The 26,613-nt window shown below is 54.5% G+C and overlaps 14 protein-coding genes across 14 annotated transcripts; 6 read left to right on the top strand and 8 right to left on the bottom strand.

Annotated features, from left to right (window-relative positions):
* Nucleotides 1-755: 755 nt before the first annotated feature.
* On the bottom strand, nt 756-3,081 carry EI97DRAFT_430527 (TPR-like protein). Its single transcript, XM_033797716.1, has one exon. The coding sequence runs from the start codon at nt 2,877-2,879 to the stop codon at nt 843-845; it is 2,037 nt and encodes a 678-aa protein (XP_033656999.1). The 5' UTR covers nt 2,880-3,081; the 3' UTR covers nt 756-842.
* A 133-nt stretch (nt 3,082-3,214) lies between these two features.
* EI97DRAFT_430528 (Nop domain-containing protein) lies at nt 3,215-5,361 on the top strand. The gene has a single exon (XM_033797717.1). The coding sequence runs from the start codon at nt 3,300-3,302 to the stop codon at nt 5,088-5,090; it is 1,791 nt and encodes a 596-aa protein (XP_033657000.1). The 5' UTR covers nt 3,215-3,299; the 3' UTR covers nt 5,091-5,361.
* A 185-nt stretch (nt 5,362-5,546) lies between these two features.
* EI97DRAFT_430529 (14-3-3 protein) lies at nt 5,547-8,018 on the bottom strand. The gene has a single exon (XM_033797718.1). The coding sequence runs from the start codon at nt 7,549-7,551 to the stop codon at nt 6,013-6,015; it is 1,539 nt and encodes a 512-aa protein (XP_033657001.1). The 5' UTR covers nt 7,552-8,018; the 3' UTR covers nt 5,547-6,012.
* A 2,493-nt stretch (nt 8,019-10,511) lies between these two features.
* Nucleotides 10,512-10,739, top strand: EI97DRAFT_370336 (uncharacterized protein; the record flags this gene model as incomplete). Its single annotated transcript, XM_033795225.1, has 1 exon — nt 10,512-10,739. The coding sequence occupies one exon, from the start codon at nt 10,512-10,514 to the stop codon at nt 10,737-10,739; it is 228 nt and encodes a 75-aa protein (XP_033657002.1).
* A 394-nt stretch (nt 10,740-11,133) lies between these two features.
* On the bottom strand, nt 11,134-12,346 carry EI97DRAFT_455706 (uncharacterized protein; the record flags this gene model as incomplete). The annotated part of the gene is made up of 3 exons (XM_033800670.1): nt 11,134-11,429; nt 11,483-11,714; nt 11,777-12,346. 3 exons carry the CDS (start codon nt 12,344-12,346, stop codon nt 11,134-11,136), a joined length of 1,098 nt encoding a protein of 365 aa, XP_033657003.1.
* Nucleotides 12,347-12,541: 195 nt separating this feature from the next.
* Nucleotides 12,542-15,152, top strand: EI97DRAFT_430534 (ubiquitin-activating enzyme E1 3). The gene is made up of 5 exons (XM_033797719.1): nt 12,542-12,706; nt 12,775-12,945; nt 13,014-13,250; nt 13,298-13,952; nt 14,004-15,152. Exons 1-5 carry the CDS (start codon nt 12,647-12,649, stop codon nt 14,717-14,719), a joined length of 1,839 nt encoding a protein of 612 aa, XP_033657004.1. The 5' UTR covers nt 12,542-12,646; the 3' UTR covers nt 14,720-15,152.
* A 40-nt stretch (nt 15,153-15,192) lies between these two features.
* Nucleotides 15,193-15,984, bottom strand: EI97DRAFT_371488 (NAD(P)-binding protein; the record flags this gene model as incomplete). The annotated part of the gene is made up of 2 exons (XM_033795292.1): nt 15,193-15,293; nt 15,357-15,984. 2 exons carry the CDS (start codon nt 15,982-15,984, stop codon nt 15,193-15,195), a joined length of 729 nt encoding a protein of 242 aa, XP_033657005.1.
* Nucleotides 15,985-16,097: 113 nt separating this feature from the next.
* Nucleotides 16,098-17,208, top strand: EI97DRAFT_430536 (POZ domain-containing protein). The gene is made up of 3 exons (XM_033797720.1): nt 16,098-16,420; nt 16,526-16,574; nt 16,651-17,208. The coding sequence occupies exons 1-3, from the start codon at nt 16,300-16,302 to the stop codon at nt 16,787-16,789; spliced, it is 309 nt and encodes a 102-aa protein (XP_033657006.1). The 5' UTR covers nt 16,098-16,299; the 3' UTR covers nt 16,790-17,208.
* EI97DRAFT_430537 (uncharacterized protein) lies at nt 17,080-19,569 on the bottom strand. Its single transcript, XM_033797721.1, has 3 exons — nt 19,264-19,569; nt 19,039-19,209; nt 17,080-18,983 (listed from the first exon to the last, which is right to left on the bottom strand). Exons 1-3 carry the CDS (start codon nt 19,442-19,444, stop codon nt 17,101-17,103), a joined length of 2,235 nt encoding a protein of 744 aa, XP_033657007.1. The 5' UTR covers nt 19,445-19,569; the 3' UTR covers nt 17,080-17,100.
* Nucleotides 19,570-19,650: 81 nt separating this feature from the next.
* EI97DRAFT_430538 (chaperonin Cpn10) lies at nt 19,651-20,830 on the top strand. The gene is made up of 4 exons (XM_033797722.1): nt 19,651-19,794; nt 19,921-20,145; nt 20,343-20,401; nt 20,458-20,830. Exons 1-4 carry the CDS (start codon nt 19,792-19,794, stop codon nt 20,480-20,482), a joined length of 312 nt encoding a protein of 103 aa, XP_033657008.1. The 5' UTR covers nt 19,651-19,791; the 3' UTR covers nt 20,483-20,830.
* A 496-nt stretch (nt 20,831-21,326) lies between these two features.
* On the bottom strand, nt 21,327-23,413 carry EI97DRAFT_370207 (calcium dependent mitochondrial carrier protein-like protein; the record flags this gene model as incomplete). Its single annotated transcript, XM_033795222.1, has 5 exons — nt 21,327-22,045; nt 22,093-22,718; nt 22,892-23,099; nt 23,155-23,235; nt 23,287-23,413. The coding sequence occupies 5 exons, from the start codon at nt 23,411-23,413 to the stop codon at nt 21,327-21,329; spliced, it is 1,761 nt and encodes a 586-aa protein (XP_033657009.1).
* Nucleotides 23,414-23,888: 475 nt separating this feature from the next.
* On the top strand, nt 23,889-24,886 carry EI97DRAFT_370371 (C/H/G cyclin; the record flags this gene model as incomplete). The annotated part of the gene is made up of 3 exons (XM_033795228.1): nt 23,889-24,048; nt 24,110-24,316; nt 24,366-24,886. The coding sequence occupies 3 exons, from the start codon at nt 23,889-23,891 to the stop codon at nt 24,884-24,886; spliced, it is 888 nt and encodes a 295-aa protein (XP_033657010.1).
* Nucleotides 24,887-25,412: 526 nt separating this feature from the next.
* Nucleotides 25,413-26,171, bottom strand: EI97DRAFT_177282 (uncharacterized protein). The gene is made up of 2 exons (XM_033793475.1): nt 25,524-26,171; nt 25,413-25,441 (listed from the first exon to the last, which is right to left on the bottom strand). Exon 1 carries the CDS (start codon nt 25,972-25,974, stop codon nt 25,603-25,605), a length of 372 nt encoding a protein of 123 aa, XP_033657011.1. The 5' UTR covers nt 25,975-26,171; the 3' UTR covers nt 25,413-25,441; nt 25,524-25,602.
* EI97DRAFT_439811 (uncharacterized protein) lies at nt 25,984-26,379 on the bottom strand (the record flags this gene model as incomplete). Its single annotated transcript, XM_033799581.1, has 1 exon — nt 25,984-26,379. One exon carries the CDS (start codon nt 26,377-26,379, stop codon nt 25,984-25,986), a length of 396 nt encoding a protein of 131 aa, XP_033657012.1.
* Nucleotides 26,380-26,613: the final 234 nt, after the last annotated feature.

Raw genomic sequence — 26,613 nt, forward strand, 5'->3', positions numbered from 1 at the left:
AAGGTCACATGCTCACAGAGAAAGGGGTCTCCAGGAACGCCTGGGGATCCGTCACGCTAGATAGTAGACAAGCTGATTCAATTTCTTTCCGCTTTGGCGACCGGCGGGAATGAGAAGCATTCAGACTGCGAGGCAGTAGTAGAGTGACGGACCCTGGATCCCATTCTCCATGGAACCTTCTCTCGGGAAACCCCCCTGGGTCTCCGATATGGACCTCTTCTGTGGATTTTTTGACCTAGGAGAAGGCTGATTCCCATTCACGGTGTCGTGTCCGTTTTCCATTGCGCCATGTCCGAATTGTATCATCAATACTTAGACGGCAATGTCAAGAACTGCATCTCCCCTATATTCAATCCCTAACGATTCTACATTGGGTAGGGTACTGGAAATCCAATTTCACTCGAACCTGATGCTTCCCATGCCAAGGGATGGGTTTTACACGACTTCTGCAATTGATGGGAGAATCCGGCTGTTGCTCTTTCGCTTCACCATCATTCCAGGCAGTGTGAGGATTATCGCCTCCGTTGCAGATGCGAACTCTCTGCGTCCTAGGTTCCATGCTGGATACCACCATAGCTATGCGAATCACTGATTGAGATTTTTGCCTTCCTTGAAATTCGCAGACACAGAGGTAGTTGGATAAATCGAGTCGTCTCTAATGGGAAATTCGATGACATGGTAGATGGGGACGACGGAGGACATGGGGAAGGTAAGCACAGCAATCTGTAACTGCCGCGCTTCTCATTTCTCTACAGCTATGACTACTTTCGAGAACAATCATTATACCACAGGCAACTTCGCATGTACCATAGTCGCTCCAGCACTCCAAACACCTCCATCACCTACGACCCCGCACTCTGCGCCGCCTTCCACTTGTACGCATTCGCCATAAACTTGGACAACTTGGCCGCACTCTCGTCGTCGGCCGGGAACACATACTCGAGGTACTCCTCAAACGAATCGTCATCCAGCTTCCTCCTCTTCTTGACCTTGCGCGGCATCTGCTTCTCGATCCTCTCCACATCCTCGGCAGACCCGTACGTCGTCTCGAAGTCCCTCCATGCATTCAGCAGCGCCACTCGGTCCTCCTTCAGATCCTTCTCCTTCATCGTCTTATGCGCCCTCTCAAAGATCCTGCGTGCCCGCGCCTTCGCCTCGTCGCTGACGGGTCTGTCCTCCTCCGTCTCGCCCTCTTGCTGCTGCTCCGCACCAGCGTCCGGGACGCTAATCTCGAATTGCGCCCAGCTGATCCAGACCTTGACGTGGCTCGTCTTCTGCAGCAACCGCTCGTACAGTTTCCGCGTACGCTCGTACTCGCCCTCCTCCTCTTCGAAGTCAATATAAGACTTCCACACCAGCTCGGGCATATCGAGCTGCGGCTCCTCGACCGCGAGCTCGTAGATGGCGCGCGTGCGATCGAGGTCGTCGAGCCCGCGCTCCAGCTCGGCGAACTTGATCCACACCTGCGAATTCGTAGGGTTCCATTCGAGGTACTTTTCGTAGAGTTGGCGGCAGCGGCCGAATTCGAAGAGCTTCATTTCCAGCTCAATGTACCCCTTGAACAGCTTATCCTTGGGACACATGCCTATCGACTGGCCCAGGTATTTCCGCGCGGTCGTCAGTTGGCCCTGCCGTATTTCGAACTGGGCGGCCATGAGCCACACTTTGGCGAAGGTGAAGCGTTTGTGGGGCAGGAGCTTGATGCATTCTTGGTAGATCTGCCGCGTCCTCTCAATGTCGCCGGAGACGGTTTCTTCGTAGACGGCGTAGAAGAGCCAGAGGTAGATGTATCGTCTCCAGTGTCTCTTTTCCTGAGTCGGTGGGAGCTGGGCGATGGCTCGCTCGTAGACGTCGCGCACGCGGTCCGTGTTGCCAGACGTCTCTTCTAACCGGGCGAAATCGATCCAGGCGTCGTAGTTTTTGGGGTTCTCCTTGACTTGTTCTTCGTAGTGCACTCTCCGTTTGGATAATATGACGTCCTCGATGCCTTCGCGGTCGCCATACTGCTTCTCGAACTGCGTAAATGCCTTGTGTAGATTTGCGGATTTCGCGCGTGGCATGCGATCCAGGGCGAATTTATAGATGGCTCTCGCTCGCTCCACCTCCTTTAGCTTTGCCTCAAACTTCGCATACGCCATGAATAGCTTCTCGTCCATGAAATGGTCGCCCAATGTTTCCACCGCTGTGCCATAGACCTCCCGAACCAGATCGCTGCTGCCGTTCTCCTCCTCGAACTTGGCCCACTTGATCCAGTTCTTGGGTTCGGGATGTACCATGGTAAACCGCTCGAATATCGCCCTCGCCCTCTCGATTTCCCCGTGCCGCTTCTCCATCTTGATATACGCCGACCACGCCGCCTCGTCGGGCTCCCACGACATCCAGCGCTCAAACACGGCCCTCGCGCCATCGATATTCCCCAGCGTTTCCTCCATATACACATACTTGTACCACAACTTATCCACGCGCGGCAGGATCGTCACGGCGCGATCCAGCAGATTCCTCGCATGATTGATATTCCGATGCTTCATCTCCGACTCAATGTACCTAATCCACAAGACCACAGACGTGCTATCGACATCGAGCGCGCGCTCAAAAATCGACCTCGCGCGCCGAAACTCCTTCTGCTCGAGCTCCCACTGCGCGTACCGCATCCAGTTGTTCATGTTGATGCGGTTGCGGCGGATGTAGTCCTCGAACTCCTTGCGCTTGCGGCCCTGGTAGTCGTGCAGCTCCTCCAGGTCGGCGAAGCGCTGCGTCGGCGCTTTGATCTTGTCATCTTGTCGGTCGACGGCTTCGCGGAGGAGTTGCTCGGCTGTGATTTGGATGGGCGCGGCGGCTTTGTTTTTCACGCGCGGTTGGCCGCGCGAGGAGGAGTCCATGGTTGCGGTGGTGCTGTGATAATTGGGAGGTGGTTGTGGTGGTTGTTGCTGTGGGTATTGAGATGAGAGAGCAAATGAGAGAGGTCCAGGATGCCTTTAGGTTTCGGGAAAGCCGTATGCGGATGTGAGCGCGTCCGCCTCGGCGCTGTACGGGCAGCTTAACGCAAACTACTGTGGGAGATGATCTGCTGTGGAGCTTGGGCAACCCGCTGGCTGGGAAACTTCACGGAAACCTAGATATAGTCCGCCGTACGAAGGTTGCTCACCGCCCGGCAGAATTTTGGACGCCAAGACCACTGATCCCGCGTCGCAAACTTCCATCCTGTTGTCGTTGCCCCATTTCTTCCATAGCGTCACCACGTTCAGCACTTGATCACTTTAACATACAGCAAGAGAAAGAGGAGGGAAACTCACCTCATCATGGCGACGCTCGAACAGGAGCTCCTGGCGGATTTCGCTGATTCCGGCTCCGAGGGCGAGGGCGAGGGCGGAGATCTGGGGCTCGATGCGCGCAACGATGTCGACCAGCTGGAGAAGGACTTCGGAGGCGGCTCGTCGGCCGGCGAAGAGAATGAGCAGGAGGACGACGACGAGGAAATGGCAGATGAGGAGGCGGAATACGCGGAAGAGCAGAAAAAGCAGAAGGGCCCTGCGGACATTCGCGGTGCGGCGAGTTTGCTGAACAAGCTGCAGCGCGTGTTGCGGGAGATTGAGCAGACGAAAGAGCGCATGGAGGGCTTGATGGACGGCGAGTCGATTGAGGAACATCCCGAGTACAGGCTCCTGACACAGGCGAACGAGTTCTCGACGCAGATTGATGGGGAGATTGCGGCGGTGCACAAGTTCATTCGAGACCATTACTCGATTCGTTTTCCGTACCTGGAAGAGCTCATCAAGAACCCTGTGGACTATGCGAAGACGGTCGCGATTATCAAGAATGGCCCCTTGGATGATATCAAGACCATCTCGCAGAGTGCAGACAATCTGGTTGGCGTGCCGCTAAAGAGCATCCTCGATGGACCTTCACTCATGGTCGTCACCGTCGAAGCTACACGCGCCATCGGACGCGACCTAACCACCACCGAACTCGATGCCATCCTCGAAGCCTGCACCCTCCTGCTGAAGCTCGACCAGGCCAAGCGCGTACTGACACAATTCGTACAATCCCGCATGAACGTCTTCGCGCCCAACCTGACCGCCCTGATCGGCTCCGAAACCGCCGCCCAATTCATCGGCTTCACCGGCGGCCTAACGGGCCTCGCGAAGACGCCCGCCTGCAACATCCCACCGCTAGGCTCCAACAAGGCCAGCGGCCTCGGCTTCTCGACAAACGTCGGCATCCGCCAACAAGGCTACCTCTACCACAGCCCCATCATCCGCACCGTGCGCCAGGACCTCAAGAAACAAGCCATGCGCATCGTGGCCGCCAAAGTCATCCTCGCCGCCCGCATCGACATGGTGCACCAATCCCCCGACGGCTCCATGGGCCAGCAGCTCCGCGCCGAATGCGAGCGCCGCCTGGACAAACTCACCGAACCGCCCAAGAACAAAGGCGTCCGCGCCCTACCGGCACCAGACGACAAGCCGGCGCGCAAACGCGGCGGCCGTAGAGCACGCAAGGCGAAGGAAGCGACCGCCATGACTGAGCTGCGTAAAGCGCAGAACAGAATGGCATTCGGTAAAGAGGAGAAGGAAGTCGGATACGGAACGGGGGATACCACGCGCGGACTCGGCATGATCGGCGCGACCGACAGCGGGCGGCTCCGCTCGCAGCAAATCGACCAGCGCACGCGCGCCAAACTGTCCAAGAAGAATCCCGGTTGGGGCGGCGATACGGCGCTCGGGGCTGCGTCGTCGCTCAAGGGGTTCGGCACGGGCGGGACGGCGACGACGCTGCGGGCGCAGGGGCTCCGGACCGCGGGCGTGGGCGGAGGCGCGCTGGGTACGTCGTCGATTGCGTTTACGCCTGTGCAGGGGTTGGAGCTCGTGGATCCAAAGGTCAGGGATGAGATGTCGAGGAAGAGGAAGGCGGAGGAGGATCGGTGGTACAAGGGTGGGACCTTCACGCAGATTGGGGGAGCCGCGCAGCAGCGGAATGGGAATGCCAATGGGAATGGAAGTGCGAATGCGAATGCGGCGGTCAAGGTGGATAGTGCGGGGTTCAAGGTGCCGAGTTTGCCGGTTAAGAAGAGGAAGGTGGATGGGGAGTAGGTTTTATAGAAGGGATGGGGGAGAGGTACATGTTCAGCATATGGGTTTGAGGGATCGTGGTTAGGGAAGGGAGGGTACGGTGATGGTTGGCGTTCAGGGTAGTCTGGGAGCGGGTTTACAGTGTATCATTTGGTCATGCATAGGGCGGCGTTATGTAAAGGTAACTGTCGAGCGAAGGCAATGGGCATTTTCTGTTCACTTGATGGCCTTTCCTGGCCATGGTAGATATCCCACATAAGATCAATGTATGAATGAAAGGAAAGCTGAGAGCAAAGAGACAAACTTCTGCAACATCACTTGTGATATACTCCTATCCTTGACCAAGAGCACTGCCACACTATTGATAGAGAGCAATAGTAAAACGGAGACACCAGGACTCCGTGATCACAGCCCATATCTCTCAATGGAAAACGAAATGAGCTCAGTCATTGGCTCGGTGAAATTGGAATGGCATGTCTTTTCAATTCATATCCATCATCTATCTACCTCCACATCTCCCCGAGTCAAAAACTACCAACTGGAACAGTGGTATCTTGCAGATCAGCCATGCATGCAAATCCCCCAACTCCGCGCTGAGCTGCAGTCTGTACATCCCAAATCAGTAAGGAAGCCTCGAACGCCCATATAGTACAGATGGGGAGGTGTGTCATGGCAGCTAATACTTCTTAAGTCATCTTGTCGCTCGTCTTCGTAGAGAGGTCGTGTCATCGTCCATTCGTAGCTATGATAAGGCCGAGCTTCCTGTATGCGAACCACAGGGTGATCAGAATTGCGACTGCAGAAATCACTGAGTCGAATGAACCGGGGTCGAGGAAGCGGAAGGCGAGCGCGTAGATGGGAGAAGCACAATCTCGGCCTCGTAGTCTGGCACTGTCCACTGCACTCCCATCTTCCGTGACGGGCCTCGACCCTTGTCCACAAGTCACCTCTGCCGTCTTGCGTAGATATCGTTGTTCTCCTGTACAGGGGATACCCGAAGTGGAGGCGAACGTCGTAGGGTCGGCGAACCTCGAACCGAATCCGACGCAGCTGCCACCGCCGGGCTGATGGGCATAATGGGCGACTTGCCCTTGTAACTCCCGCCGCTACCAGGCTGCTGTTGTATCGTCCGCACTGTAGAAGGAGTTGCAGGTGAGCGGCCGCCTACACCCTGGGGAGCCCTGGGCGTAGTGCTACCTCCACTCTCCATGCTGACCTGTCTTGCACGAGGCGTATTGTCTTGACTTCCTTCCCATTGCCGAGCTGGATCCGCTCGAGGTGTGCGATCCTGGCTTCCTCCGCTACTGCGTTGTGAGCCTATCCGGGGTGTATGATCGCTACTTCCGGCTCCACTGTTCTTCCTCTGCCCGGACTGCTTGACCGAGTTGGATCTACTTCGATTTCCGGACCCAGCTTTATGAGCGGGTGTCTTAGGTGTTGACTCTCCTTCGTTCGTTCGCCTAGACGCTTGAGGGCTTCCATGAGTAGGGGCCGGTTGCACAGGTCCTCCATTTCGTTTTTCCTCGTGTCCCCAAGATTCGTCCCTACTTGTTGCTTCAGGAGGGTTGGGACTCGGAGCACCCACGCGAGGTGTGCCCTCCCAGTCCTTACGCTTCATCATTCTTCCCAAGATACCTACCAGCTCCGCGGCGTCCTCGAATTCACTATCATCCATAGCCTCCTGCGCGCGGTAGACATCCTTGATGGCGCGGCGGGCTAAGCGACGAGATCCTTCATGGTCGTGGACGCAATCCCAAAGGAAAGCACTGTGTTCCAAAGCGACGGAGAGCCGCAGTGGGTGCGATCCGGGCAGGAACGCGGTGGCGTACGCGGTGGCTGTGTTGAAGTAGCCTCCGGCAAGGGGAATAAAGTTTAGAGGCGGCAGAAGAAAGGACGATGGCTGCGGGATCGGTATGGGATTGAGGCCCGGCGGCGGGTTGAGCGGGCCTGGCGAAGGTGTCCCTACTGGCCCACCACTGGCATATGGATTTGTGAGGAACGACGTCTCTGAGGTGATGGAATCGATTGGATCACGAAGCATCGGCTGCTTGCCAGCTCGCTTTGAAGACGGCGACGGATCCCTCGGCTGGCCGTATAAATCGTTGGATGGTATGTTCGCCGCCGTCACTGGAGGCTGATTGTGAAATAGACAGAATATGTGATAGAAGCTAGCCCGCAGCTTGACGCTGAGGACCCTGCATTCTGGGCCTTGCTGATTGTCCTGCGCATAGGGTAGAACATAGAGCTCTAGAATGGACAGTCCCTCACGAGAGAGCCAGAGGATATGCTGGTAGGTTGCAAGTGAGGGCGTGTCACGCGACGTATCTAGTTTGCGTAGCTTCCGGGCTCGAACCAGCCGTCGTGATAGCAGAACAGAGAGGCCGAGGATCTGGTACAGCGAGTTGGACAGCAAGGGGTTGGTTTGTTCGGTTTGTTTGGCGATTCGGCCCAGAAATTTCTGATCGAAGTCCAACGATGCCATCGTCTAGTGCTAGTTGTCTTTGTCAGCCGTGTCAAAGTGGAAGGAAGTAGAGAGGACGCGAAGGAAGGTGCGGATGAACTGTATCCCATACGATCCGTAGCATCACTCCCTCACCTCTTCGCCTCTTGGTCTGTTTGGAAGCGTTGTGTGCACGAAGGTCAAACAGAATGGAAGTTGACATCAAACATCTCAGCAACGGAGAGAGATAAAAGGAGACTACTCACCACCAATACAGGATCCAATCGGTCTCTGCGCGCTGGAAGCTCACTCCAGCCGGACGCAGCACAACCCTAACCCGGCTGGTCAACAATGCCTTTGTGGACCGCACTTGGGGATATGTGACGGAGCCTCGACAGCCAATTACGGCGGATTGAACAGGCTTACCACGCGCACGGGCGCAGTGAATAGCGGTTTCCCGTGACAACCCCCGAACAGTGAACCTTTATTCGACCGAAGCTTTTCGACAATGTCCCAGAATGTTTCGAATGCAAACTTGGCGAAATGGTAAACGATGAGAGGAGGAGGTGTATTATGGTACACGGACTAAATATATGTGCTGAGCTCCGTCCGATATAGTACAGATGAATCTGTTGCTACCAGAGAAGAGGAAGGCCAGTGTACGGAAAAGGGAAGGGAAAACCTGCGATGTATGAGCGAGAGCCTCGAGATGTCAAGACAGGATACCAACTAAGCTGCTGTTTAGCTCGAAAAGGGAGCAGAGGTCGCAGTGTTGCTGTCCTCGTGCTGCTATTCTCCCATTCGACGATCGAGGTTGAAATGTCGGCCAATTATATCGTCTGCCAAACGAATCGACTCGGATATCCACTTGGGGCGAGTTAACGAACGTCATCCATGAGGCGGCTGGCGCGGGGTGGCTGGGACGTCAGAGGGCGATGCTCTGGACAGCGCATTGCGACCTCGTCCTGCCTCTAGACTACGGCGTTTGCGCGCCGGATCCTGCGATTCTTAAGAGAATCGAGCCGTGACGTCTAGCAGGCGGTGTGTCGGCGGCTGCCAGGCCCTGGCTCACTCGGGACACAAATGCCAGGCACCTGAGAACTTTGGACCGAAAGACGAATTGGCGCCTCTTTGCGATCCGGGCGGGTTTGGAGTCGAAGCCAGCCGATGGTGGTGAGGAGCGAGCGACGAGAACAACAGCGGGGCGGAGCAATTGAACAGCAATGCGGATGAGAAAAAGACACAGCGCACAGAGCATGCCGGTTGCTGCTATTCTATTATGGCACATTTGCCAACAAACGCACCCCACTGCATAGTGCATCCATCTCTGCCGGGCGCAGCTCCTGCGTCAATCTGCAGAGGCGAGTATACGTGGTTGACGTGTCAAGCGTCAAGCACCGCTAAAACGCACACCACCAGCGTCTCCGGGCTTGACCCACTACTGTGCCTTGAATAATGAATGGGGCGATTGCCAGCTGGCACTGAAGTCAGAACGTGCTTCGCCATGCCACCAGCATCCCGTCGTCTGCTGTTTTTCTGTCATCGAGGCCAGCCGGACTTCAGCCCTAGAGCTCACGGTGTCGAACTCCTACCCATCTAGTAGTACTACAGGAGGTAGTGTCTCAATCCATGCGTTCACTGCAGGTCTCCAGCAGTTCGCATCGACCTGTCCGAGGTTCCAATTGGCGGTGAAGGTAGGCCGTCATTGGTCAGAATATCCGGAAAGGTTGGTTAGCAACAACTTTATGGAGGTCCGGTCTGATGAGAAAGACCATCAATGCAATCAGTCGTTTCCTGTTTCTCATGATTATTGCAAGCATACCGAGCACACAAGCCCTTCCACTGCTCCACTGCAGTTTTCGCTGCTGCACTGCACGTCTTCGCTCCGACCTGTCCTCACTTCAGGCCCTGGGTTACACAGCGTGACAGCAGACGGGCAATCGTTCGCTTAAGGCTGTCCCGAAAAGTGAATCTGAGATGAGCTTGTGGCATATTGATTGGTCATTGGGAACGCCTATCTGGAAATGCAAGTCTCCATCTCCACGTTGGCCCGAACCGTTGGTACTTCCCTACATGCCGAACATGGCCTGAGTTAGGAAAGATTTGATATCAAGCGTTGACTCATCGTCCTGCTGCTCGCCGACGGCAACGGGCCCCGATGACAACCCCGTCAGGAAGAGGAAACGAAGATATCAAGCGAAAGCGATTATTGCATGTCACTCTATAGCTAGCAAACTCGCCAAATGCTGAGCAACCTGTCCGTACAAACGCTCGTTCGTTATTGCGCCATTCCACTCCCATACTGCAACCTTTCACGGATGACTTGTCCCTCCCTCCCACGCGATTGAGTAACAAGGCGATCCATGAATCCGTTTCCGCGCCTTGACAAGCCTGTTACATCCATGTCCGCGGTATGCTTTTCGAAATTTAGGCAATGTACACTTTGAGCAAGTACCTCCGAGACTCCTGTCTGAGTCGTCAAACTCTAGCAATCCAGCGTTACTCCCCCGATCTGGTTGGAGTACGAACCTCAATCTGATGTTTTGACAGTGTTCATCCGACACGTTTCCATGGTCACCGTCGCGCAAACTTTGGATCGGCCATAGGCTACAATCCATAGACAATCAAACTATCTCTACTGTAACGGAGAGGATGGATCGCATGGATAGCATTATAAAGGAAAGGAACGCGGACGCAGATGACCTCTCCGACAACCCAGAATCGCGCGTTCATACACAAAGGACCTCACAGTCTCTTCCGTGCTCACTGTCATTAACGTAGAATTCTGAATTTATTTCCTCTCCATCCGGCACACCCCCTATCGTTCGGCACCAGAAAGCTTATCCAGTCACGACTGGTACGTGGAAGTCGAGAAACTGACATCGTCTTCTGACCTGCCAGTCGACAGATATTCACTCGAAAAAGCACCAAACGTTTGCACGGTCGAAGATCCGTTTGCCGACAACGAACAGCTCACCTGATACTCCGAGTTCGCCGAAATCATGTGCTACTACCACGCCTATCAACACCACTGCGGCCACACGGAGATGATCTTTCAGCAATTCTGCTCGCCGGCCCAAATGTTGCAGCAGAGGTGCCCCAGGAGCAACCCGGGAATTATTCTCACAACGGTCAAGCTGGAATATGCATGCGCAAGCTGTCCGAGTTCGAAGGTAGGCATTCTACACATCAAGACTCAACCAAATCAAGCTGATAATGAGCAGAAGTAAACAGCCGGCTTGATTCGAATATCTCTACCGGTGCAAGGCCGGAAAAAAAGAACCGAAATTCTTCCTTGATTGGTGTAGTCCTCGTTAAGCTCTCTGCTCATAAGTTTTAGACATCTTTCTAGACTTCAAGATCATAGATTGTTTGCCATTGATATACACACGTTTTCTCCTTCGAGACGCATGCACGAGAGTGAAAAATGAAATGACTTGTCGAATTTAGTTCGGCCCTGACGAGTGTCGACCGCTGAGTGTGTCGAATCCTCTAACCCGGCCGTTTTTCTGTGTGAACAGATGTTGGTCTATCGTCTAACTTGACGCATTTTAACAGGTCTATGATGCATTTTGAATCCTCATTTTTACCAGAATCCGAACCACCCCTTCGAAATTTCCCTCCTTAATACCAGATACTCCTAGTCCTGTGATGCGGAATCACTTCCTCGCCTGCGCTTTCTTTCTTCTTTGCCAAGTCATACAGGAAGAAATCGATCAAGATGGCGTTGACGGTTGAATTCGGCCGAAGGGCTAATATCTCCCGACGGATGAGCTCCACTGCCCAGATACTGCATCCACGGATTTGCAACTCCCAGGAGTGTCCAGAGGTAATCGGTTTGAGTTCCCTGATGTGCTTTTCGAGTGGTGGACAGTACGATATACAACCCAGCGAATGAAGCATCTGGGGGACGCGGTAGTCTCATATCTGTTAGTCCCAGCACTTGCAATTCAAATACTCGAAATCGACATACCTGCAAACATAGTGATTTTGTCTATGTCGGTGAATTGGCCGAAGCCCTCGCCGTCGAATGCAGCCCACAGATCGGCCACAAAGATCTGCGCTCTCTTCAAGAAGCGCACCTTCTTTCTCTCGAACTTGCCTTCGTCTTTGAAGCACGGGAAACGGTCTGCAAGAATGTTGACGAGTCTAGCCGCCGAGTGTTTTGCATCGTCAATCAGGATGGCGACACTGCTGTCGAATTCCTATAATGTTAGGTCATTGATCGCACCAAAGTTCCCCAACAAGCAGTAACCGTGATACGCACCTCTTCTAGTATTTGCCCTGCTTCACGAAGGCAACGGGCACGTTCCTCAAACAAGGGAATCTCCTCTTCCGTATCTGGTCTGAAGATGTTGCGCAGCACTTCATCAGTGCATTCCTCTTCATTGGCCCAGAACGATGGCGTAGTGATAGGGATTCCTTCGTCAAGCGCTCGCTGCAAAGCAGCCACAAGACTCCAGTAGCCCGTCCACCTCTGATCCCGATACCTGACCGCAAACCTCTCCCCCTCGCTCTTCTCACTCCAGAAACTGAAGTTCAAAAGATCCATTGTGAAAATAAAATTCACCGTGCTCTCATCCTTCGCTTTCGGATGCAGCACGTGTTCCGTCCACGTCTTCGTGCTGTACCTCTGCTCTTCCATCTGCTTCAGAATCTCAATGGCCGCCACCTTCGTATGCCGCATATCCAGCGCCACATCGACGCTGTTATTGTAAATGAACTCGGCATCCTTCAGTACCCCGGTCTCGGGCGGCGCATTGGGATCCTTGGGACCCCATCCCAGGGATTTCCTCAGCAAGTCCAGCAATTCGTGATCAACCTCGTCATCCGACATGTTTGTTCTTGTGAGAGTTTTCGAATATTCACCGCCAAGCAATATGTCCCCTGGGCCTGGGCCTTTGGACTTTCCTCACCGCCAAGAGTTCGCGGCTTCGCCCACGTGCATGCGGCTGGTTTCGCCAGTAACGGTTTAGCGCGATCCCACGTCCTGGCGCAGATCGCAATCCACAGCCCGGAGAACGCACGGCCTCCTCACTTTCATCATTGACCTTCGTTGCGTGCCTCGAGACCTTCTTCACCCCTCTCTCACCTCCATCCATGCGCCATCCTATCTAACTATCTCACACTCACTAAAATGTCTCGCGACAAATACGCGAAACAGAGCCTGGGCTCCGTCCACGCGCGTATCAAACAGGTACAGCCGCTCCATCGCTTCAATTGCGCCGCCCAGCCCTCTCGGACGTCATACTGACCCGTTCCCAGTCGCGCGTGCTGATGGTGGGCGCCGGCGGCATCGGCTGCGAATTGCTCAAGAATCTCGTCCTCACGGGTTTTGGAGAGATACATGTGGTGGATCTGGATACCATTGATCTGAGCAATTTGAATCGGCAGTTTCTGTTCCGGAATGAACATATCAAGAAGTCGAAGGCTTTGGTGCGTATTTTACCCTGACTTTGCATGAGCTTCGTTCTGTGACGTGGAACCTAACATGGGTGCGACAGGTTGCGAAGGAGTCTGCGCAGAGATTCAATCCGAACGTGAAGGTCGAGGCGTACCACGATAACATCAAGGATCCCAGGTTCAACGCCGCGTGGTTCAAGAGCTTCGATATCGTCTTCAATGCGCTGGATAACCTTGAGGCTAGGCGCCACGTAAACAAGATGTGTATTGCGGCGGATGTACCTCTGATTGAGAGCGGCACGACGGGGTTCAATGGACAGGTGCAGGTCATTCGGAAGGTGAGATCAATTATGCATGTAGCATGATCCAAACTAACGTTTCATAGGGCATAACTCCCTGCTATGACTGCGAACCCAAGAATCCGCCGAAAAGCTTCCCCGTCTGCACAATCCGAAGTACACCAAGCCAGCCCATCCATTGCATTGTATGGGCGAGAAGCTACCTTTTCACGGAGATATTCGGGACGAGCGAGGATGATGCGCCGGAGATGGACCAGAGTGAAAGTCCCGAGAACGCGGCTGAGATAGAGAAGTTGCGACAGGAAGCCAAGGCCCTCCAACGAATACGAGAATCTATGGGTTCGGCCGAGTTCCCACGATTGGTCTTCAACAAAGTATTCAAGGAGGATATCGAGCGCCTGAGGAGCATGGAAGATATGTGGAAAACCAGGAGAGCTCCTGTGCCACTGGACTTCGACGAGCTCTCAGAGGCGGCCTTGGGGGTTGGCGATACAATCGTGCATAAAGATCAAGTGGTCTGGACTTTGGCGGAGAATTTTGCCGTCTTCCTGCACAGCTTGAAGAGGCTCAGCGATCGGTTGGAGGAGATCAGGGCCAACAGTCACGCGGAGATGGGGAACGCGCCGCCCATCTTGACATTCGATAAGGACGATGTGGATACTCTCGATTTTGTTGCGGCGAGCGCAAATCTTCGATCACATATTTTCGGCATTGAATCCAGGTCAAAGTTCGATATCAAACGTACGTATATACATCTCAAAGACGGCGTTGTTGTGAGACTAATTGAGATAGAAATGGCGGGCAACATCATCCCCGCGATTGCGACGACCAACGCCATGACCGCCAGCCTGTGTGTCCTTGAGGCGTCCAAAGTTCTACGCGACGATATTTCCAACACCAAATCTATCTTCCTTACACAGCTAGCGGATCGGGTCATTAGTAGTGGACCTCATGGACTGCCGAATCCTAATTGTCCAGTTTGCAGCGCTGCACAGACGACCCTAGTGGTGGATCCCTCGCGTGCCACTCTGAATGACCTGGTAGAAGGTTTACTCCGTGTGGAATTGGGTTACGGCGAGGAATTCAGTATCCAGAGCGAAGCCGGCATTCTTTATGATCCGGAAGAGGACCAAAACCTTCCCAAGACGTTTGGCGAGCTCGGGCTGAAGGAAGATACCTTCATTACGGTAATCGACGAAGCCGACGACAACACAAAGGTCAACCTTGTCCTTTCCATCTCGGAGAAGCCTCTCGACAAGGACGCGAAACCGATCCAGTTGCCAGAGAAACCCAAGATCGGTACGAAGGCTAAAGAAGCGCCTCAGATTGAGAGGGACGGCGAACCTCCGGTGACTAATGGTCACGGTCACGGAAAGAAGCGTGGCGCTGCGGAAGCTGATCTCTTGGACGCGGAGGTGGCGAAGAAGAGGGGGAAGGTCGCTGCTGCGCCCGACGACGATATTGTCATCTTGGACGACGCCGAGGAGGGCGCAATTGTGCTCGACTAGGTTTTATTCTTTCTGAAACCGAAACCGCTTCCTAAGCTCAGCGGCGCTTTTGGCTCCATTGGTTGGCGTTGCACCTTGGCGGCTTGTATTATTCAAACGATTTTTCTTTCTTTCGAGCCTGAACGCATAGTTTTGGCGCGAGGCGTTTGGTAGGGGTTGGCTTTGGTTTATGGGATATACCTGGGTGATTCCATCTCCTTGTCATAAAGGAGATGGGAAATTCTTAGGTCGCACTGAGGCCACCGTCGAGATTGACGACGCAGTTCATCGCATACTGGTTCCGGATGAGGAAAAGCGCTGCATCAGCAACTTCTTCTGGTTTGCCGAACCTTCCGGCGGGGATTTCGCTCAGGAGGTTGGGAGCGTGCTTCAGGTCTGTGTGTATTAGTAGTTGAAAGGCCGCTATTTCAGAAATGAAGGCTCGCAGAGGAATTGATAGACTCTGCTTTCACCTTGTACTTCCGCGTTGGTCTTCACTTACCCGCCGTCATGTCGGTGGAAATGTAACCGGGTACTATGGCGTTGACCCTTATACCACTCCTGCCCACTTCCAGCGCCAGCGCTCGGGTGAATCCTACAATAAGTCAGTCATACAAGACCACTCAAACCTCCATCTCCATCTCCACCGCACACGCACCCAAAACCCCGGCCTTTGACGCCGCATACGCAACCGCCCCCTTCCCGCCCTTGACACCCAGCAGACTGGCCACATTGACAATCGCCGGCTTGAACACCTCCGCGTCCTCCCCTCTTTCTCCCCCCTTGGCCGCCGCCCCCTTAACCCCAACAATCACCTGCTTCCGGAGCAAATACCTCGTCCCCACCATCATAGCCGTGAGATTCATATCCACGACGTTGCGAATCTCCCCCGGCCTCGTCCGCATGAACAAGCTATTCTGCGCCACGCCCGCACAATTGACCAACACGTCGATCTTCCTGTTGCTGGCGGCCAGGTCCCCCGCGTCGACGCCCAATTTATGCGCGATGGCTAGGTCCCGCGCGCGCAGCTCGTCCCATTCGGCGCCGAACTCGTCGTCGGTCCAGAAATTGGGCGCTGAGATGTCCCCGGCTATGAACGCGTGTTGTTGGTGCGGGGGCAGGTGGGAGGATTCGAGGGTTTGCACGGCGGAGGTGAGGGAGGGGCGGGAGCGGGAGAGGAGCGTGCAGCGGTAGGAGTGGGCGGAGAGAAGGCGCGCGATGGAGAGGCCGATGCCTCGGCTGGAGCCGGTGATGAGGGCGTGGCGGAGGGGGGGTGAGGGGGGCATTTGTGGTTTCGGTAGAGGCGGAGATATGGGGAAGATGAGGCGGGGATTCAAGATTGTGGTGATGTGAGGTGAGAGCCCTGGAGCGAGGTGCTTGACGCGAAAACACGTGCGCACGCGTTGAGGCGTTAGGGCGTCGAGGCGTGGCGTTCGTTTATTCTTGGGGTGCACGACGAAGTCCAATACCTGGAGATTGCAGCGCAGGCTTCTCTTCTCCAAACTCGTCAACTGACTGCACATCAACGCACAATCTCAAATTTCCACTCATTGCCGGTTCCTGCACATCACATCGTCTTCCAAACCCCCTCTTCGCCCACAATGCCCACGCCAGAACCCAGCGAATACGTGACAATCGTCTCATCAGACGGCTTCGAATTCAAGATCCTGCGGTCCGCGGCGTGTATATCCGGGGCGCTGAGGAAGGCTTTTGACCCAGCTTGTGAGTAGTAGTTACCCCCGAGTTGCCTCTCCCAATCATTCACTTCCCAAGAAAAATATGCGCATGATATGGTGTAGTGCTGCGTCGCTGACAAAGGACCAACAGCTGGATTCAGAGAGCAAGTCGAGAGTCGGTTCGTGCTGGAGAATTTCCCGTGAGTATACCGCCCTTCTTCCTTTTCTTAATTTCCCCTGTTGCCCAGAACGTCTCCTAAAACTAACACCTCACAGCGGCGTCGTCGTTGAGAAAATCTGCGAATACCTGTACTACAACCAGAAGTACGCAGAAGCAAAGGACGTCCCAGATATGGAGATCCCGGCGGAGCTGTGCCTGGAACTGGTGACGGCGGCGGATTATCTGGACTGTTGACGTTGAGAAAAGATGAAAGGGTGGAAGACTGTAGTGATGGCTCCGAACTTGAGCCGTGGAATGGGGAAAAGGGAGCAATGACTGGTTTGGGAAAGAGAGTAATGTGATTATGACGGTTCTATCCTTTACACGTCGTTACGACGGAACAGGAGTTGCAAGATGGAAGAGAGGGTTTTCATTCGAGGAACAAGGAGGTGTTTTTCAACAGAGAGGCATCACACGGCGCACGGAGTCAAACAGGTCAAAATCAGGTCGAACTCTCAGTTATACGTGCATCTGCATGGATAAGCACGTTCTGCACCCCGCTTCCACTACCTTCGAGATTCTCGTGCCGCCCTACCCAACTTCCAGGAATCCCAAGAACCCCCTCCCCGTCTCTCTCCCCCATTCTTCCCACCACCAGGCCCTCTCCTCTTCCACCGCCCTACGTCCCTGTTCTCATCATTCCCCCTTACACACTCATTCTTCTCCTTCTTCTTCCCCCTCGCCGCCTCACCACTACTATTTTTCCCAACCTTCTGCTTCGTATCATTTAACCACCCACGCCGCCAACTCCACGGTAAAACGACGTCTTCCATTTCTCGAGACGACGACTCCACGGAGATCTTCTTGTAGCGGACCTCCCATTTTAGATAGCGGCTACCCGGAGATACCGAGGGAACGCGGACACCCAGGGTAGGTAAGGCGAGAAGTGTTTCTTTCTCTTGCTGGTACTCCGCGGTTGTGGTGGTAGATTTGTCGGAAGAGGAGGCAGCGGATCCAGTGCCAAGGGAAGATCGAGGCCTGCGAAATAGCGCAGGAATGGTTGTCCTCAAATCGGCCGGTTTGAGAAAGCCTAGCTGCGGTAGCTTGACCCGAGCCTGGTCTTCCCTTCTCTCGGATGAAGGAGAAACGCCTTTCCCACTAGACAGCAAACCCACAACCTCCTCATCCGTCAACATACGGACTACAACGTCATCCCCGCCTTCTAAGCGGTTCTCAACACGCAGCCAGAATCTGTCATCGAAGAGGTGCCATGTTGTCGCTGAGCTTGGATCTAGTGACGTGTTGGGAATGGTGAGTCTGAGAGAGGCCGAGTCCTTTTCCTTTGTGTCGAGGGGTTGTCGCGAGAGGAGGTAGATGTTGTCCTCCTCGTTCGTATTGCTTTGATACCAGTCCGCGGAGAACGACGACGGAGCGGATAAGATGGCAGATACGGTCGGGTCCTGCCGGGCGCGAGAGGGCAGGGCGTTTCGGCGGAACCAGATGCCGAGCACGCATAAGTTTGCGGACGATGACGAGGGTGATGCCTTGCTGGTGTTTTTCGTGGTCGCGGTTTCGTTCTCGTCAAGGCGAAGAGCGGGCCAGACGTGATCCACCGCCGCGGACAGTTGGCCTATGGAAGGCAAGTCTTTGGGGCTGACGAGCTCGGCGACGCGCTGAAGATAGAGGAATGCTGTGTTTCTTGCGGCGTTTCGATCCGAGCGTTTGCTTAAGTCGCCTGCTTGGGATGCTAGGAAGGCCGATGCCGGCGGGAAGCGCACGATGAGCGAACCGGTTTGGATATCCAGCGCGAGAGGAGTCTTGTCAAATATCTTCTCAGCTTGCTGGCGATGCGATTCCACTCGGCGTTGCATGCGTTGGGCGAGGGAGATCAGGGACTTGCTGGTGAGGGCTTCCGGAAGATGATGATTCTGCAGGATATGTCGTACCGCGTTGCGCGTCGTAAAGGTAGGGATATGGTTGGTTTTGTCTTCGGCCCAGGGGATGGAGTTGGCTTGACAAGTTGCTATGAGGCGGGATTTCTCAAAGGTAAGCAATGGCCGTAGAATTTGAATGCCCCCTTTTTCGATGAGGAAGGGAATTGGCGGTCGATTGGGTGTGGTCTTCTTGATATCCGTCCTCGTTAGAGGCAAGCCATTGGTGTCTCCGCTGTGATGGACCCCATGGATACCATGGCACTCCGGGATCCATTCCACACTATGCATGCCCTGAAGACCCGACCGAAGCCTCCCTTTAACGAGCCTCATCATGATGGTCTCAGCCTGGTCGTCTCCATGGTGCGCTACCAGTAGCGCGTTTATCCCATGGTCTCTGCATGTCAATCCCAGTGCTTGATATCTCAGGCGACGCGCCACCGACTCGAACTTCTGGAGATTTCTGGGATCCACGTCGTCCGGCCATGTGAGGGGAATAATCGTGGAGGGTATTTGCACTGGATCGTGTGAGCTCCTAACCGTCAGTCTATGGGCGTCAGGGTCCAATCTCACATTTCTCGCGCAATTGCTCAGCAACCCATTCCGCCTCCTCAGTGCTCTCCAGTCGTACTTTATGATCAATGATGATCGCATGCGGTTCCGCCAACGAACCATCCATCCGATAAGATTGCGTGTACAGAGTCGCAAGAGCCATGGAATCAACTCCTCCACTGATAGCCAGACCTTCTTGTTGTCAGCGTCCGGAAAGCTACTAGAATACTCAAGGTCGATTCTCACCCATAGTCCTGCCAGTCGCATGGGGATACACATCGTCCAAAGCCCTCGCAAACTCCTCCCGGCTCACCGGCTCAGCCGTCACACTGCTATACCATCTCTTCTCCCACGCCCTTCCCCAAGCAACAGTCCGCTTGACAGCGGAACCTCCTCTCCGCACAACAACGCCATACCATCCCAACATATACACCTACACCATCCGGCTCTTTCGAGACTCAGTCTTGGAGAAAAAGGGAAACAATGGACGGTGGGACCAATGGACGCGAATCCCTCGGTAGACGTTCGCGTGCCTTCGGAATCTTTTTTCTGGGTTGCGGCGGAAAGCAATGAGAGCAGACGCACGAGCCACCTTCGGACTCCCGTTCTCGAATTTTCCAAGACGGCGCGCATAAAACATTGCATACCGAGCTTCAAAGCTACAACTTCCTCATTAAGTTTCTCAACGCCAATCATCCATCCCGCGCCTCTCAATCCCTCTATTGCTGCACGCCATCATCTTCGCCTGCTCTCAGAAACCACCAATTGAACAAAATGGTACGCCCCTGCTGCCCATCCGAGAGCTCCCAAGCTCGAGCTTCGTTGCAGTTCCCCAACAACAACAATCCCCAATCCCCCCTCCCACGAATCATCGAAACTAACATCTTCCTCCTTCTCTCACAGTCCGCCCTCAAATCCATCCGCTCCATCGCGCCCCTCCTCGACCGCATCCTGGTGCAGCGCATAAAGCCCGAGGCCAAGACCGCAGGCGGCATCTTCCTGCCCGAGAGCGCGGTCAAGGAGCTCAACGAGGCGAAGGTGTTGGCTGTGGGGCCTGGCGCTCTGGATAAGGATGGAAAGAGGATTACGCCGAGCGTGCAGCCGGGTGATAAGGTGTTGATTCCGCAGGTATGTGGGTTTTTGATGTAGTCGTTATTGCATGGGTGGAGCAGACGAGGAGGAAGAGGGTTGAGATCGAGGAAGATGGAGGAGCGGGGATGGAAGATGAGGTACAAGAAGGGGAGGAGCCAAATAGCGGTCGACGTGATGAAAACAGCACGCACAACCCTCAATGATGGATGAAGACGCTAACGACACCCTCCCAGTTCGGCGGCAGCCCCATCAAGGTCGGCGAGGAAGAATACACCCTCTTCCGCGACCACGAGTACGTTCCCCCTCATCCCCTTCTCTTACAGCCTCACCTCCTAACAGCAATCCCAGACTCCTGGCCAAGATCAACGAGTAGACGTCGCCTCTTCCACACCACTTTATTATATACCATCATCGCCTTTCACATCCTCCCTCCCAATGTCCTAATGCCCTAGTACCATGTTTCTGATCATGTACTTCTACCCTGTACCACTACTATCGACCTCGCCCTCTTGCGCTAGCGTTTGCTGTCGGCATCTGGGAAAATGCATGTCCTCTGAATCCGCGCAAGATAAGCACTGCTGAAGGGAGCGTCATCTTTCACTTCTACTGTACGTAGTTGGACCGATTTACTACTGGGTGACGGTGAACCCGGGATGTGCAATAGTAAAGAAGATCTCTGCTCCCTCTGAGAAGCTCCATATGGCCCAGTTCATCTCCGCTCTCATGACCCTATTTGTGTTCAGAACTGTACCCACACGCAACACCGAGACGCAGAGCCCTGATAGATTTCCCCGATATAATAATAGTATTCTTTCTGCAGTTAACTGTGTTGTACAGCGCACTTCGCCGATAGATATACTCTGACCAGAGCAGCATTCCCATCCAAACGCCACGCTCCCAGGCCAATATGCATCATCAAATCAAGTATAACGAATATTCTATGAATAAGGAACTCGGAGTAGTGTTCATTGCAATGTGCTCCTTATGCGGCGAGCCTGAAGGAACGGGTATCTTGTGGTATATGCGATAGGAAAGTCGACCGAGTGACGGTGAGTTTAGGGGGCTAGGTGGTGGATGTATGGCGCCGAGGAGATCGAGAGCGGTATCGTGTAAAGCCTTACGTTTTCCCGAGGTCTAGGGACGCAGTTTCCATGATACAGGTATATGACAGGTAAGTTCCTGTACTGTGTCGATTGTCGATAGTACGTTGCGGATACTCAAGGAATGCCAATGACCTTCTTCGATTTGTCGTAGACAACATACGTGATAGACACAGCCGGGACGACCTTCAAGAGGTTGGGCGTCAGGCCCTTGTAGAGCCCTCTTATGCCCTCGCCTCGTATCGTTTGCCGCGTAACGTCCATGATTCCAGTGTAGGTTCGCGGATGGAGGATGGTGCCCTGACTTTGGAGACGAGTCCGAAGAAGATTGAGGGGATACACGGCACTGGCTCCTATAGCGCCCGATAATCCGCCTATGGCTGCAGTCAGAAAGCCCCCGGGCTGTGCATCCTCTTCATGGCAGCCAAGCTTCTTTGCACTCCTCACCGTGATGGCGCGCTTGAGATATTCAAAGGTCCCGAGATCGAGTGCAGCGTACGGAAAGATGCCGAAGAGACCCATGGGTAGTCCTCGGTAATACGCAACAATACCTCCGGTGGTCCACATCTTCTTCGCTGTCGCTACGATAAGACGGTTGCCGTGCAGACCACCGGAGACCAGCTCGCATTGCATGCGAAATTTGAGCGTGTCAATGGGATAGACAGCAAACTGGGAGATCATGCCTCCAATACCGCCCGAAACAAACTTTGACCATGATTCAATGCGGGTGGGGTCATTATGGCCTTCGAGTTTAGCGAACAGCCGTTTCGCAGCTTCGTAAGAACCGAACTTGATGGCGGATTCCGGCATGACCTTTATCACGTTCAAGCCATTTCCTACAGGTTCAGTAAGCTAGGATAGACAGTGAAGCGGTTAGACTCACCAGCATAGAGACTGCGCACACCACCGGCCTTCCATAGCTCCTTCGTCGCGGCAGCTAATGGTCTCCAGGAATTGATGATGGCTCGGTAAATGTTTCCAGACCTCGCTGCGGCAACAGCTTCCTGAGCGACGTCGGTTTGGGCGATGAGGTAGACTTTGAGGCGGTCGAGAGGGGCGGTTGAGGTGCGAGATACGATTCCGGCTACACCTCCCGCCACGAAATAGCCTGGATTCGGGACACAAGCAATCAGCACGGATTTGAAGCTATCCCAGAGCGAATCCTGCGCCTCCAGGATGAGGATTTCAGGGGCTGAACGGAGATCGGTAGGGCGTGGCGGGAGGGCTTTGGAAACTGAGGACAGCGAGGCTGCAGGAGATGCAGCCACCTCAGACATATCGAAGGATGCCATGAAAGTAGGGGAAATGGGATGCTGGGGTCGTGAACCTGCCACGAGAAAAATGGAACCGAAGAAGACGCGAAGAAACTTTTCTGCTATACCTAATCCTTGGATTGTGTCGTCGCTCACGATCACGTCACCCTCCAGATTCATCTTCACCGTTGCGGAAAAGTATGATAGAACGGCCCGAAGGGTCGGGGCTGTGACTGGGATGAAAAGCAGAAAATCCCTGAGAAGAAGTGTCAGTGAAGTGAACCTGCATCATCTGGTCCATAGAGGGACGTCATCCGGTGAGCGCATAATGCACCGCACACGTGAACATCGCGCAAGTCCAAGCCGCCCCCGAACGCTTTGAGTATAGGCGCCGCACTGTCTACTGTGTATACGAAAGGCAATCCTTACCGCCATTCGTCAAAAGTGATAACTCCATCATGATTGGTATCGACTCCGAGGAAGAAGTTGTCCAACTTGGAATTGGGCACAGCAAGCCCGGCCTGTCTGAATGCGAGTCTAAGCTCGTCTTTTGAGATCTTGCCATCACCATTACGATCGATGCTCTTGAAAAGAACGAGTAGCTCCTTTTCGGTCTTCTGTACAAAACTGCGGAACTCTTGAATGCGTTCGGGTCAGCTTTATGTTGGCGAGGCTCGACTAGTTTCGCTGACCGTTGTATTGTATGCACCCATCCCCATCGGTGTCGACGGCGGTCATCACATCTGACAGTAGATGGTCGGCGTTCTTCAAGGCTGTTGACGTCTTAGTTCGTGGACGCTCCAGGCATCGAAGGACGGCCGTACGGTGATCTAATTTCCGCAACCCCCTTTTCAAACCCGCCATATCCACCTTGCCCCGTTTCCTTGTATCCAGCGTCGCCCACAGCGCATCCACGCGCGCATCTTGGGCGTCCGCACTCTCGGTGTCCATCGTTCGGCGGTTCTCTATCGATGGTGTTCTTGCATGGCTGGAGGTCGTGACGCGCAGTGCAGGCAATCTATGCTTTCACGCAAGCAGCGACTGCTGGCAGAACCGTAGCAAGGTATAAAAATTGGTCCATGGGACGGAAAAGGATGAAAGGCGGCGGGGTCCACGCTGAGTACAAGTAGGTATGATGTTATGTCGAAGTTTCAAGCACGAGCCCTATATCCGAAAGGGCTTAGTGCGAGAGCGCCTTGGCAAATGCGGCCCCAGCGGCTCGGTTGATGGAGCCTATCCGTAGCCTCCATTTCACATCCTCAAATTCACCACTCCTCGATGACCTTTCAGCGTCCTGTTATAGGCCAACAGGCCGTGACCTTTAGTTGGAAGCGTCTGTACTTCCAACAGCATACTCACACAGCATAACACAGACCTTTTTAGGTCATTGTTCCACTTCGAATGCATCGTCCAAAAAAACAGCGCCATGGCAGCCAACTACTGGGAATCGACGCAGCGCAAGTTCTGGACCTTCACCAGGCAAGATCTCGCACAGGAACGCAAGAAACTCGAGGAGTCTGAACGCAGCCTCGTCAACGCTTTTCCCATGCCAGACCGGAGACACCTGAGCATATACTTTTCTAATCGTGGGTTGCCCTTCCAGGGCGCGGCACCCCCACCTATCCCGTGCTGACGGAATTGCTCCAGAACTTACAAAGATGGCTAGACCTCTTGCTATCCGCCAGCAAGCAATGGCCACCGCTCAGGTCTACGTTCGAAGATTCTACACGAAAGTGGAGATCCGGAGAACGAACCCATTGCTTGTGCTTGCGACTGCCCTCTATTTGGCTTGCAAGATGGAGGAATGTCCTCAGCACATCCGAATCATTCTGGCAGAAGCTCGCCATTGCTGGGGTATGTTAAGAGATGGAACCTCCCCTGCATCCGTTGACGTGGCTCTCAGATGCATCTTTCAACGACATATCCAAGATCGGGGAGTGTGAATTCACCCTCATTTCTGAACTGAATTCCCAGCTTATCGTCCACCATCCCTATCGGAGCCTGGCCGAGTTGCAAACGCAGTTCCAGCTCACCCAGGAGGAAAACAGCCTGGCGTGGTCCATCATCAATGATCACTATCTGACAGATCTCCCCCTCCTCCACGCCCCTCACGTTATCGCCATCACAGCACTGATACTGGCCGTTGTGCTCAAGCCGACGCAGAGCGGGTACCAGTTGCATGCTGCAGGCGTAGCCAACGCGCTGCAGACTCTAAGCAACGTCGGCAACGCTCGAAATGCTGAGGGACCGGGTTTTCCGCCCCGGTTACAAAAGCTGATTGACTGGCTGGCCGAGAGTAGCGTCGACATTGAGGCAGTCATAGAGTGCACCCAGGAGCTCATCTCGCTTTACCACGTATGGGACGATTACCAGGAAAAGGCAGTCAAGGATGCAATAGCAAAGTTTGTCAAGGCAAGAGACTGAGCAAATAGGCATCTCAAGGAGAAGCTTCAGAAGCCAAATCCGCCTCTGCACAAGAGCATCTGCAGACAGAAATTGGCCATGGTGTCGAACTCAAGTCGACAACCGTACAGAGAACCTACATTCGAGATTTATATACCGGCCATCGGCAGGAAGAAGAGATATGGCTGATCCGCTTGTGCACATCACAGACGAACAGTCGATGGGAACCAGCGTGGCAGGCTGGTATTGAGGATACCGTATTCGGCGACTTTCGGGATTGATTGGAGCCAGGGATCCTGTACAATGATGACATAGGGACCAGGACCGATATTGCGGTCCATATAAAGGGACGCTTGGGTGCACGAGAGGGGTCCAGGGAACAGATGGGTTTCGAGCCTTTGGTTAACGAAAGCGCTTTGGGCTGACTTGACTGGGTCCATTCTGATCTGTCAGGGTCTCGCGAGGAATGGTGCCTATATCGATCAGGTGGTGGGCAAAATGGATGGGACAAGGTCCAGGCTTGTCGGACTTGTCGAACGGTGGCAGCAGCGGCAGTTGCGGAGGCTGACAGGTGAACTGACCACGACCATGTCGGCCATATCAGGGTATGCAGAGGAAGGGAGGATGCAGGCCAGAGCCACCTACGGGGAAAGCGTACTGTGGTAGGTGGTTCACGAGACAGGGACGGGTCCGTCGCTTATCTTCAGATTGATTGGTTCCGGGACCAGCGAGCGGTGTCAGCGAAAGTGTGGCAGGCCGCCGAGCAGCTCACCCCGGGCCATAACAGATGGAGAGAGGCTGAGGTGATGAGGGAGGGGGTGGGGATGGGCCACAACCACAACCCCAAGTCGAAGGCAAGTGATGCAGCGAAGCTTGGCGGGAGTTCCCGTGCGAGTAATAAGAGGCGCCGAGCTTGGAGATTGCAGCGAATGATGGCAGAGTTGGGCAGAGGACGGGTTGGTGTTTGGGTTTCTAATTCGAGGCAGCTCCAAAGGGGGCGGTTGGTCAGGGTCTGCAAGGCAGGCACCGAAAGGGTGTCGGCCGGTCACATAGGGGAAAAGGGTTCTGCAACTCCAGCGTCCCACGGCCAGCAAGCAGAGAGGGTGCATCGTCTGGAATCATGGCCACCGAAACACGATCAGGGCCTCGCAACAGCAGCTTGTTGAGAGCCAGGCTTTCACGCCATGGAAGGACCAGTGACGTTCAGCTGTGGGGTTCTGGACACGATGGAAAAACGGGAATTGCAAGCGATCAGCGGTCGCTGGAACGCCGGAACGGGTTGCAAAGTTGCCACAACAGGTGCTGGTCAGGGCTCCCCGCGCACTGTCGGGGTTCTCGAGGCGCTGAGGGCTTGGCGAGGGGTAGTTGAAGTTTGAAGAGGACAAGCATGGGAGAAAGAGAGGCGGGAATGCAGGAAAGAAGAGAGCTTCCCCCGCCGTCCAGCCCACTCGCAGGTGGCTGCAGAGGAGGAGCCCAGCAGGAGCAGATGTGGGAACACGAGCGGTCAGAGGCATGCAGGCTGGGGGACCAGAAGGCTGTGTGCTTGTGTGTGTGTGTGCGCCCCTGTGTGCTGGCGGGTGGGGGAAGGGGGGCCAAGTCGAAGCCCTTTCATTGGGTGTTTGACATTACGGTTACTGCGCCTCTTGCACCCTCTCCCCCAGCCCAGGCCACACACCTCCAGCTGAGCGCTGCGGGGTTTTCCCAGCTGCTCTCTGTGCTGCTGCTGCTGTGTGCTAAAAGGGAATTCG

This window comes from Westerdykella ornata, assembly GCF_010094085.1.
Source record: "Westerdykella ornata strain CBS 379.55 unplaced genomic scaffold EI97scaffold_3, whole genome shotgun sequence".
NCBI lineage: Eukaryota > Fungi > Ascomycota > Dothideomycetes > Pleosporales > Sporormiaceae > Westerdykella > Westerdykella ornata.

Coding starts and splice junctions, on each gene's coding strand:
- EI97DRAFT_430538 (XM_033797722.1), top strand. Junction 20,146..20,342: donor ATAAGGTGTTGATTCCGCAG/GTATGTGGGTTT, acceptor ACACCCTCCCAG/TTCGGCGGCAGCCCCATCAA. Junction 20,402..20,457: donor ACCCTCTTCCGCGACCACGA/GTACGTTCCCCC, acceptor CAGCAATCCCAG/ACTCCTGGCCAAGATCAACG.
- EI97DRAFT_430527 (XM_033797716.1), bottom strand. CDS start 2,879: ATGGACTCCTCCTCGCGCGGCCAACCGCGCGTGAAAAACAAAGCCGCC.
- EI97DRAFT_177282 (XM_033793475.1), bottom strand. CDS start 25,974: ATGCACCCTCTCTGCTTGCTGGCCGTGGGACGCTGGAGTTGCAGAACC.
- EI97DRAFT_430529 (XM_033797718.1), bottom strand. CDS start 7,551: ATGGCATCGTTGGACTTCGATCAGAAATTTCTGGGCCGAATCGCCAAA.
- EI97DRAFT_430536 (XM_033797720.1), top strand. CDS start 16,300: ATGCCCACGCCAGAACCCAGCGAATACGTGACAATCGTCTCATCAGAC. Junction 16,421..16,525: donor GAAGGCTTTTGACCCAGCTT/GTGAGTAGTAGT, acceptor AAGGACCAACAG/CTGGATTCAGAGAGCAAGTC. Junction 16,575..16,650: donor TTCGTGCTGGAGAATTTCCC/GTGAGTATACCG, acceptor AACACCTCACAG/CGGCGTCGTCGTTGAGAAAA.
- EI97DRAFT_430528 (XM_033797717.1), top strand. CDS start 3,300: ATGGCGACGCTCGAACAGGAGCTCCTGGCGGATTTCGCTGATTCCGGC.
- EI97DRAFT_430537 (XM_033797721.1), bottom strand. CDS start 19,444: ATGTTGGGATGGTATGGCGTTGTTGTGCGGAGAGGAGGTTCCGCTGTC. Junction 19,210..19,263: donor TGCGACTGGCAGGACTATGG/GTGAGAATCGAC, acceptor GACAACAAGAAG/GTCTGGCTATCAGTGGAGGA. Junction 18,984..19,038: donor TGAGCAATTGCGCGAGAAAT/GTGAGATTGGAC, acceptor CACACGATCCAG/TGCAAATACCCTCCACGATT.
- EI97DRAFT_430534 (XM_033797719.1), top strand. CDS start 12,647: ATGTCTCGCGACAAATACGCGAAACAGAGCCTGGGCTCCGTCCACGCG. Junction 12,707..12,774: donor TCCACGCGCGTATCAAACAG/GTACAGCCGCTC, acceptor ACCCGTTCCCAG/TCGCGCGTGCTGATGGTGGG. Junction 13,251..13,297: donor AGGTGCAGGTCATTCGGAAG/GTGAGATCAATT, acceptor AACGTTTCATAG/GGCATAACTCCCTGCTATGA.